This window comes from Perna viridis, chromosome 3 (assembly GCF_037379345.1).
Source record: "Perna viridis isolate PV_CMFRI_1.1 ecotype Kerala chromosome 3, ASM3737934v1, whole genome shotgun sequence".
NCBI classification, from domain to species: Eukaryota; Metazoa; Mollusca; class Bivalvia; order Mytilida; family Mytilidae; genus Perna; species Perna viridis.
Genome location: NC_142447.1, coordinates 22,722,431 through 22,733,745, shown reverse-complemented (window position 1 = coordinate 22,733,745; position 11,315 = coordinate 22,722,431). Strand labels below are relative to the sequence as shown.

General features: G+C 32.1%; 1 protein-coding gene across 1 annotated transcript; it reads right to left on the bottom strand.

The window, feature by feature from the left end:
* Positions 1 to 241: 241 nt before the first annotated feature.
* Positions 242 to 9,627, bottom strand: LOC148621473 (dihydropteridine reductase-like). The gene is made up of 6 exons (XM_088575927.1): positions 9,467 to 9,627; positions 6,199 to 6,388; positions 4,612 to 4,752; positions 4,155 to 4,263; positions 3,088 to 3,171; positions 242 to 1,656 (listed from the first exon to the last, which is right to left on the bottom strand). The coding sequence occupies exons 1-6, from the start codon at positions 9,551 to 9,553 to the stop codon at positions 1,557 to 1,559; spliced, it is 711 nt and encodes a 236-aa protein (XP_088432053.1). The 5' UTR covers positions 9,554 to 9,627; the 3' UTR covers positions 242 to 1,556.
* Between the last annotated feature and the right edge of the window lie 1,688 nt (positions 9,628 to 11,315).

Here is an 11,315-nt window from a genome sequence, read left to right as displayed (position 1 = left end):
TTAGCACTTCATTTCATGAATGTTTTCATCTGACACAAATAAACTGCTCCAAGAGCAACATATGGTCACGTAGAATAAGTTTCACAACATGTATTTGCATAGAGTGTAAGGTTTTTCATTATTTAGTTTTTAATGATTTGTATCAAAGTGGATTGAGGTATGTTGACTAAGTTCACAATGATGTTGCAGTTATAAAAAAGGGGGTATCGTAGTGAAAATTATCATATATCAAGTAAACTGGTTAAGACAATCACATTTATTAGTAGTATAATATAAATCTGCAATTATTTCTAGTAGGAATGTTTATGATGGAATTTCATTAAAGAAAACAAACAAAAAATGTAACAGATAACAAATGTAAAACTGTATAAAAAGTTGATAACTAATTCAATTACTTCTTTTGTAAAAATCTTTTCTTATTTATCAAAGCCTGTCAAAATGCAAACTCATTTTGGAAAAGAACAAAAGATTCCACTTGTATATTTCCAATTTGTTTAGGATTGAATTAAATCTTTGTCTTACTGGTCAAATCCTAATTAGAAAGCTTAAAAGAGGATCATATAGATATCTAAACATGTATCATTTGTTACGCAAGTTACTGTAAATTTTGAAATTATTCCAACATTTTATTATTGCAAAAAATATTATTGATTGTTATCATAATAAACTTGCAAATATTATATTAATGTTCTTCTTCCTGATGTTGCAAAGAAATCAAGTTTGGTAAAAATAATGACAATTCCCCCCCCCCCACCCCCCTTCTCAAAAAAAGTTTGCAATAAATTCTGAATTTACAGTAAGAAAGATATGAAAGGTTGGATTTAACTTTTTTAAAAACAAATTGTAAATACATATATATGAAAAAAAACATTTGGCAAAGCAGTGAGTTAGATTACATAAATGCAAAGCATAAAATAGCTCTTTGAATAATCTCAGTAAGTATAATATTAAGCCATGATAGTGTGTCCAGACTTGATTGATGAAATGGTCTCCAAACTATCAAACATGATGTTTATATAAAGTAACTGTAAATTAACTTAGTATAAACTTACACTAAAGGAGAGAAAAATAAAGAAAGAAAAATATGTTAACAACTTAGAAAATAGAACAGTGTGAATGCAACAAGTTATTGTTGCTAAGTGAGTGAATTATCAATATAAATAACTTTGACCTTCAACTACATGTACGAAGCTTTAAATGCGACTACATGTATCTTCAGCAAAAAACATGAAAAACATTTATTTAGTCAGACAGATACAAATCATCTTTACTTCCAAACAAGAATTTATTCACATTTCTTCACAACTGAATCAATATGGAAGTTGTCTGAATAACTGTCATGGACCATAAATCTTAATGTCAACCTGATTTTACTTTAAATTTTACATCCTGAATAAACATCATATCCATAAAAAAAAACTTCCATTTGTTACATTGCAGTTTGTTAACAAAATCCTCTAACATTAAGTTGACTAGTTTGACAACACGCTTATATACGGCACATTCATTTCTCAATCTGTTCATAATGCTGGTTATATTGGTACTGACAGATGGTTTTAAACAGCAACCAGTTCAGTGTTGTTGTCCTTGGTTACCAGCTTTATAAGACTTCCATTGTCAGGACGGTTACTGGGTATCAACCACTTTTCAAACAGCCTAAAAATACCATATACAGTTGTATACTCAAGTATAAGTCTATCCGCCTGTAAGTAGTATCCCCCTTGTCAGTCCAAAATGTTTGGAACCTAGCCTTGACCCACTTATAAGTCCGACTGATTTCTGACAACTGCATCACTATTATTCCTCAATCACAGTGAGTATACCTGTTTGTTTTGATAACTTCAATCAATGTTGAAATAAATAATTACAAGCCAGAGTTGTTTTTATAGTATTAACTAAATTTTTGACCAGCCATGTGAATTGTTTTAATACTGCCATTTTTCAATCTAATTTTGGTACAGCCAATAACCCAAATTAAGCTCTTGTATCCTACAAATCCTTTATCCTTTCTTTTTCCAGAAGAAAACCGTAAACCCGTTTCTACCAGAATCAACATAAATTTTAAATGTGAAAATTGTCTGTTCCTCTTATTATTTTAATTAGCATTCATTGTTTTATATTTGTAACCAGGGTTTGACACTAACTTTTCTAGGTAGGTAGCCCAAAGGACTTTCTGATCAATAAAGTAGGTAGTCCTTAAAATTATCTTGCAGCCCTGTCTTTAGGTACAGTAAAATTTTAAGAATTAATTTAGGTAGCCTAAAGGACTACCCATTAAACTTTGAAGGTATTCATCTCTCAAATTAGGGTGGCACAGGACTACCGGACTACTGTTAGTGTCAAACCCTGGTTACAAAAAAAGACTAAGTTTGCCAAGCAATGTGTTGCATTTATCTTCACAATTTAATCCACACTTGTATTTGTTAGTAATCCCAATGGAAAATTAACAGTCTGCATCAAAATCTTCTTAATCTATTAGTCCTCATGCAAGGTGAAAGTTAGCCTCTAAAAATGTTTTGCAATGTTTACCAGTCTGAAGATTTTGTTCATGTATAAAGCATCAAAGGTGAAGACTCAAAATCATTACCAGTCAAAATCTGATACATACCAGTCAAATCTGTTACATACCAGTCAAATCTGATACATACCAGTCAACATCTGATACATACCAGTCAAATCTGATACATACCAGACAAAATCTTATATACACCAGTCAAATATGATACATACCAGTCACATCTGATACATACCAGTCAAAACCTGATACATACCAGTCAAATCTGATACATACCTTACTATCCTCTATTTGCAATTTCAGCTAACATTTTGATTAATGTAATACTTGAAGATGAATATATGATAGTTTTAAGTACAGCAATATACAAAATTTCTATTCCACAAAAGAACAATGTCTTTTTTAAAAATATATTTCTATTAATTTCTATTTTCATAAATTATTTTAATTAATTGTCTTCACGTACGTCTATGTCTGTGAAGAAGTTCGGCAGATCTGATCATTTAATTTTCATGACAGAGCCAAATCTAACAATTATTCTAATTCTTAGGTAAGAGAGTCTGGTAACTTACTCAGCAACAAAGTCTAACTTGGTCCATGTACTGAAATCTGCTTCCGACATGAATTTTCTGTTCATAGGAGTATCCAGTGTTATACTGAAAATATGCGCAAATGAATGAACAACTAACTTCTAATATGATAATAACACAAAGTTGCACACACTGTTGTGCTAGATGTATCCTCACTTGTATACAAGTCACATACATAATTTAAAATCAATCCATCAACTGAAAGTTGAGATAATTGTTACAGATTTTATACAGATGGAACAAAGGACAAGGTGATTTCAATAAATTGCCCACTCGTTAAAACTTTTATCCCTAATTTGTGTAATTGCTACTTGATGTAACTCAGTAGCACACATATACTTCCCTTTCTCAGCACATGTATCAACAATGTAAAAGGCAAAACACTAGCAGTGATTGACAGATTATTTTTTTACATCTTCACTCTGATAGATTATTTTCCCACTTTAGAAATGCCAGCTCAATTGAGAAAATCAATATTGTTGGGATTATCAACAACAGGTAACTGAATCCACATACATTACAGTATCATCTAGTGCACTCTGATGAAAAATTGTGTGAACTTGGACCACTGATATTGAATATGAATTCAGTACTACATTGCACTGGCTTAAATCCATAATGTGGCATAAATTAATAAGACCCTAAACAGTGTTCACTGACAGTTGTACAATCAGGGGAACTGACCATCAAAATGATAAAAAAATCAATGATCTTGCCAAAAGGCTATCGTTGCACCAAGATATTTAAACAAGTGAAATTTACATTTGCATACACATGAATTTTAATCATGTAGTAAGGTACATTTAATCATGTATTAAGGTACACTTGTAAAACTTTGTATCTTTCTGACTGTCTAAATGTTATACATTACCTCAAAAGTACTTTGAGAGATTTTGATTATTTCATGGTACATTTTTTCACTTCACAAAATGAAGCTACCATCAGGTTTATAAACTTACGGCAGTATTGCTAAGACAGAAGAATCTTCAGGTTTATAAACTTACGGCAGTATTGCTAAGGCAGAAGAATCTTCAGGTTTATAAACTTACGGTAGTATTGCTAAGGCAGAAGAATCTTTAGGTAAACCACTATTTTTCCCAGCTAAACTCTTTACCAGCTGATGAATGGCAGCTTTAGCCATACCATACCCCATCATACCTACAATATAGAAAATCTAATAGGGAAATGAGATCATGCTGGATGAAACTGCTATATTCAGTGTCTACTTTGACTTAACTAAGTAGTTTCTCATCAAATGTGCTATAAATGCCAATTTTCTTTTAATGAATCAATGTGGCTATAAAGTGATACAATAAACACTTTTGGCACCTGGTGAATAATGTCAGTCAACCGTGAAATGATTTCTCAATACCTTTGGTCTATTCCTTCCTTTACCATCAATACAAACTCTCAACATTTTCTTTCCCAATAACCTCCTCATGGCATAATTACTGCAGTAATAGTGCAAAGCCATGAAAGGTCAAACAATGATTGACTACATCTCACCTGGTGTACCACCTACAGCAGGAGCAGCCCCTGGAAGGGTCAGTAGTCCCCCTTCTTTTAAATGTTTGGCAGCTATTGCAGCAGAAATAGCAGATGTCCAACAGCTCTGTTTCCACATCATGTCAGCATTCTTTACAAATTCTGAAAATATATACATATAAATTTATTTTATAAAAGCACTGATTGATATTGCAATTTACTATATTGCATAATATATAAGTTCCTTCATTCATTACAAGAGGAAGACCTTTATCTACAAACACAGATGATATACTGGTATATGTACCATTGACAAAGTATAAATCTGGAAAACATTGCTATAACTTTGTTGGGTAATTACTGCAAAATATTCCCTGCTAAAACAATAAATGGTACAAATCAAACAAGTTGAGGGTATGGGGGATTGAAACTTCCATTTTCTCGAAAAATTTAATCACATTTGAGCAAAAAAATTGTACAAGTGATAACATAGGACATCCTTTTTTTTCAAATTTCTGGACTGGAACCCATTTTTCTATAACTCTGGATCTGCCCCTGAAAATGCAACAAACAAATCACTGGTACATAAACAATGACACAATGAAGATTTAACTTTGCACATACATGTATTATGAATGGAGCGTCAGATACATCATATATATGTTGAATGTAAGACCAGAGCTATGAACAGTTAAAAAATATTATGACATAAGACAAAATATGTACACACAGAAGTAGACGATTGAGCAAAAGTGGAGGCGTTGTTTTGTCTTTTAATATGTCAATGGATACGATATATGTATCTACTTGTTAAATAACCATTTGGAAATTATTGGCTGTGTAGAAATGTATTACAAATTTTCCTATCAAATGAGACTATTCGATGGGTAGAAATAAAGACCAAAAGTATCTTTTTTGGTCTTTATTTCAACTCACCCTAGCAACATGGCAGTGCACCATTAACAAAGAATTGAGCTCTGTCCATCATAGGCATAGCCTAAAATCATACTATAATAACGACAAAAACCCAACAGGGAATTTTTCCAGTGGATGAACAAGTAGCAGGAATGGACACTAAAAAATTCAAGTTGGCATGTAATAAAATGTTTACAAAAAATCTTCAACCTTCTAAGTATCATTTGTAATTATGCATAATGCAGAAACCAACTATTCACTCTTCAACAAGTATTAGCAAATATATATGATGTATATATAGAATAATACTTAATTTTGATTTTGATACTAATAATATCATGTGAAATATCTAGACGAGCATGAGTACTTTTGTAGCACAAAAAATACAGTACTGCAACCACACACTGCTATCAAGTGAAGTCTTTTTCATTCAAAAATCTAAAGACGACATACAAGATACATTGCAATTTCCAAAAATGTTTTGATGGACATTTTCAAATATCTTGTCATGTACTAGAGATAAAGAAATATCTGTCAACAAGATCAAAATAAATCAGTACAGATTACCAATAGACATGTAACCAATTTAAAAATTCATTTGCAATTTTTTTTTCCAAATATAGAAAAATCATATCTATTAATTGCTATCTTCCTTTTTTATATTTTTTTGTACTTGTATACATGCACACGTACCTTTTGCAGCAGCATTTCCTCCTGCCCAACCTCCAGCTACACACAAAACAGCATCCAATTTCTCACTTCCCATAATTCCTTCCACATCTCTACATACTTCCTCTTCCTGCTGAGTCCAGGATTCACATGGCTTCACAATGATATTGGCATCTGCTTGTTCATTTGGCATTAAATCAATAGAACCAACCCACTATTAAAGAAAAAGAAAATTAAATAGCTGTAATAAAGCAAATGATAAACTCTTATAAAAATCCTTGGCAGCATTTTAATCAGATTTCAGATATCTGTTACCATTTATGAGTTATAAGCCAAAGAGGCCACATCCCAAAAATATGACTTTTTTATTTATGGTCAAATTCACCAAAATTTTTCATTGAATTTCAAATTTCATGCTACATAGACAACTTTCAGCTTGACATTCGTCATTTACGTCAAATCTGGTAGAAAACAGCATTACATTTTAATACTATACAAAGAAAGGATACTGTCATCAAGTTCATGTCAAGGAGTGTTTACTAACATATTCAATTCAGCTCAACATTTCATATACATTGTATGGTATAATTAATATTCCTCTTATAAGTTCGCCACTGAGATTTACTATACACCCTAAAATTCGTTGTATATGTTCAAAATTAAATTAAAATATTATCATTTGTCTTCAAACTACCATTAAATACACATACAGGGATTGAATTTCAGGATTTTTCCACAAGCTAAACAAATTTTAACTTGTTAAATTTAAGTTTTTTGGGTTATTTTTGGACTTTACCTATATGACATGAAGAATTCCACTAGCAAATTTTAGCAAGTGGAAATAATTTCTACTAGCAAAATTGAATTTCAACTTGCATCAAGCAAGTATTTCCCCTTAAATTCAATCACTACTCAGAACTGATAAATGGTGTGCTATGTAGGATGCATTCCTCACCAAGTCAAATGATAATGAAATGTACGCATGACCGAGAATTTCTTCTTTGCACCACAACCAGGTTAAACAAAAACAACAATGGCGACTGATGATTCTTGCCATTCATCCATTCCTCAAGCAGGTTAGCATTTACAAACATAATAGTTTTTAGGGAATTGAATAGAAGAATATTCAGGTTACATGTATAGAAACAAAACATGTCAATCAAATGTTGTTTTGAATTTTCATCAGAGGGTTAATATTTAGACCACTGGAGTGGGGTTATGTGAGTGGGATTTACCCACACTAATGTAGAAATATGTCTCCAAACATAAAATATCTGATATGTTTTGATAATATATGCAGGGTTTTTTTCCAGGATTTTGAAAGCTTTAGTCACTTTCATGTGAGAAAATCAGGACCATTTTAATTGTATATTTTTAAAGTAGTATTTGCATCTGACATAAATAAGAAATTTCAGTATTGTCTGTTATTTATAGCACTGTGAAATGACATTAAATAAAACTTAAATGTATATTACACATACATAAAACACATTATCCACTATCATGCAAGCATGTTTTTTCAGACGATCCAAATAGCATACCTGAGACCTGATTAAAAAGAAATCCTCCAGCCTCTATGAATAATCAAAATTAGAAATCCTTTTACACTAGCTCTTATACTGAATCAGGGACTATATATTATATATATCCCTGAAATAATCTTAAATGTCTTTAATATTGAATTAAATGGCTGTTTTCTGCATGGTCACCCTTTGAAGAAACACAATAGTACATCTAGCACAGTGTAGATATAAATATTTTCAAATCAGTATTTTCCTTTATGTTGCCTCATGAGAATCTATTTTTAGCAGAATTTCAACTCTAGACCAAGTTAATGGCAATTTTATGCCATTATTTCACAATTAACTTTAGTATTGGTCTCTGAGGAGCATAAATAATAATTCCAAGATCGTTAACATTGCCGACATGCAACTACAATATGTAGTGACACCAGGGTAGTGACCAACATAACACTCAAGTATGATGTACAAAAAATAAATGATGAATAATTTTTTATGTCATTTCCTTTCCTCATTTGTCTTCCTGGACTTGACTTTTTATGAGCAACTCGGCAGGTGTTTCTAGAAAAGCAAAGGATGCTTGCCCTACCGGTGCACCTGGTCCATGCTCCCAGTTTTTAGTGGAGTACAAGTTGCTCATTTGCTTTTGTTACTTTGTATGTATGATTTTAGTTACTTTATGTTCTTTGTTGTGTATGTCTGTTTTCCATGTCTGGTCTTTGTCCCTGGATTACATTCTTTTGATTACCGCTATAACCTTGGTTCCCTTGATTACTCTTTCAATACAAAGTTAAAGTTTCCCAGCAGAAATTTTTACCAGCATTTGAACTTTATAGACACTAAATGATGTGTATCACACTTGAGTGATCAAGAAATCGACATTTACTCCAAACAATAGGCGAATTAGGTGATTGTTTACACAAAATTTTAACACCTGTTGAGAGTTGCATATACATGTAGATTGGGGTAAGTGAATTATCACTTTCACAACTTGAACCAATGTTGGGCTTACAGCTAATGTTTGTTTTAATACTTTCAAAAACTTCAGGTGATGAAATGAGACTAGATTATTTTTGTCATCCTGAAAACTCTTTTCTCAATGACGAAAATAATGAGCGCTAGAAAAATCACTGAATTTATGTATCATTTAAAAATTCTTCACAGTAATATAGTTTCTGTTCCCTTGGCTCCCATTGCAATGTCACCTGCTATTACGCCTGTTGACTCCAGTTGACCTTGATATAAAATATAAAATATCTGAAAAGTTTTGATAATATATGGGACTATCCAATACCAAATATTAAGCATTTATTCTCACATCACATCTATGTGAAGAGTGATTTTTTTACAACTAACTTGAACTTTTCTGGAATGGAAGTGAATATTGTGTCCAAACAGGTTGTTGGGTCCATAATAAACTGCAAGTCCCTATGCTTAAGTGTGGCAAAAATGAGTATTGTGTCAACACTTGCCCTAAGTTCCAATATGTTATGCTTGTACTATGCTGCATTCTGTGAGTGTGAAGCTCTTTAACTTTATTATTATAAAACAATGATAAATCACGTAACCTTTATAACAATATCTAAAACAGAAGTCTAATATCTTACGACTATTTGATTACTATAATGAAATATTGACAGTTTTGAATTAAAGTGTTCAATAAAAAGTACTAAATAAATCATGTAAAAAAATCACTCGTCGCATCGACGCATGATGAGTATAAAAGCTAAGTATTTGGTATTTGACAATCCCATCCTTAATAAAAGTCTCACAAAATTTTTTGTTTTCAAATGATTGACGCAGACAGAGCCAAGTGCTCCTTTCCCTCCATAGACGAGCACTCTACCGGTAACAGACATGACTTTCGTTTCACTTTCAAGTTTAATTTCCCAATTTTCTGACAAGAGTTATCGGTCATTGCAATATTGTACTGAATTCCTTCTTTCATATTCGGTCCCAGTCCCCATTGTTCCAATATGTTGCAATTATGACAGAAAGAAAAGACGTACGTGCTACCAAAAATGGTTTCCATACCTTCATTGGACATTGATCAGTTGATTTTCAAGGGCAAAAGATTTTCATTCAGGTCAGAAAACTGGATTTTTTTTTTCAACTATGCGAGAAACCAGGGAGTGTACAACATAGACATAGTAAACTCTATTTTGATTCGGCATGATTATAACATACAAACATAAGCTCTCATGCATTTTTCATAAAAGTAAATAACATATACATAACGTAAAAACAAAAGTCCATGCACATATGAATAATCGGGAAAAAAACACAGTTTAGCATGCATAGCATGAAAGCATGACATATGAGCAATAAAATTATAACAATTTACAAGCCAGAGTAAAAAAATAAAAAAACAGAGATAAAAACATGAAACTCGCATGCACTACATTTACATTCCGAGCCATTTCAGGACTGAAGTAGACTTTCTTAAACTGTGAGAAGCTACTTTGGACTGTCCAGAAATGTTCAGTTTTTAGACAATTTTGAGATAAGTTATTTGAGATTTTGAATGTTTCTACTGCCATCGTTCTGATGCGACGGATCTGTAGAGTAGGCAGCTGAGGTCTCTGTAATAATTCCAAATATGACGAGAGGCAATCGTCATAGACGAAGCGGAGTGCTCGTTCCTGCGCTTTCTCTAATGTTTTAGTGTTGGTTTCCGTTCAGGAATGCCAAGCCAAAGGGCAGAAATTAAAATTCCATAGAATGAATGTATGAAAATTATAATTTTATTAGGCCTGGAAAGAAATGGGTCCAATCGTTTTAGAACACAGAGTTGCTGAGCTGCTTTTCTTCATATATTACCAATATGGACGTCAAATTTCAGCTGATAGTCAATTTTCTATACTCAACAATTTGACTACTTTTTCACATGTTAATTTTCAATTTTGAACTTCAGTTGTTGGGTTCATGTCAAGTGTGTTTTTTAACTGTTTTTTTCCTGAGACTTGTCAGGATTTACCTGCATTTTGTTCAGTTTAAACCATTCTATATATCAAATCGATTTGACTCTATTTCAAGGATTGATATAAGATTTCAATAGTCCGGACCATGTCCAGTTGTTTTATTTATTAGTGTTGTAATTTGAGGCCCTATGACATATTTACTTAGCTTTACAACCTTTGCTAGAATCAAATCAGCACCAGTAGCTTTTTTATGTTTATTTTGTTTATAATTTTTTTCTGGTGTTACTGTTTTCAAGTTCTAAACTTACTTCTTGGTCTCGATTATTTTTAATTTCTTTTATACTCGGGTCTTTGTCTTTTTCATAGGTGATTTCATTTCCAATGGTTTCTGCTACTGTAGAGAAAAAAGGTGTCAAAAATATTGGCTTCCTATTTTGTATCATTCACTAGTTTGTTACCTTCTATTTTTTCTGTGCGTTCTAGTCTTAATCGGAGTATGTTTGTTTAAGGTGCCTGAAGAAACCAAGGATTTTTATAGTTGTAGCCTACTATAAAATCCTTGGAAAAACAGACCAGAATATACCAGTGTATGTTCATATTTTATCGCTTAACAATTATCATCAGTACATGTATTTTCAAGTCCAGACTAAGTAAATCTTATATCAACCCTTGAAATGTATAGTCAAATCGGTTGAAAGGA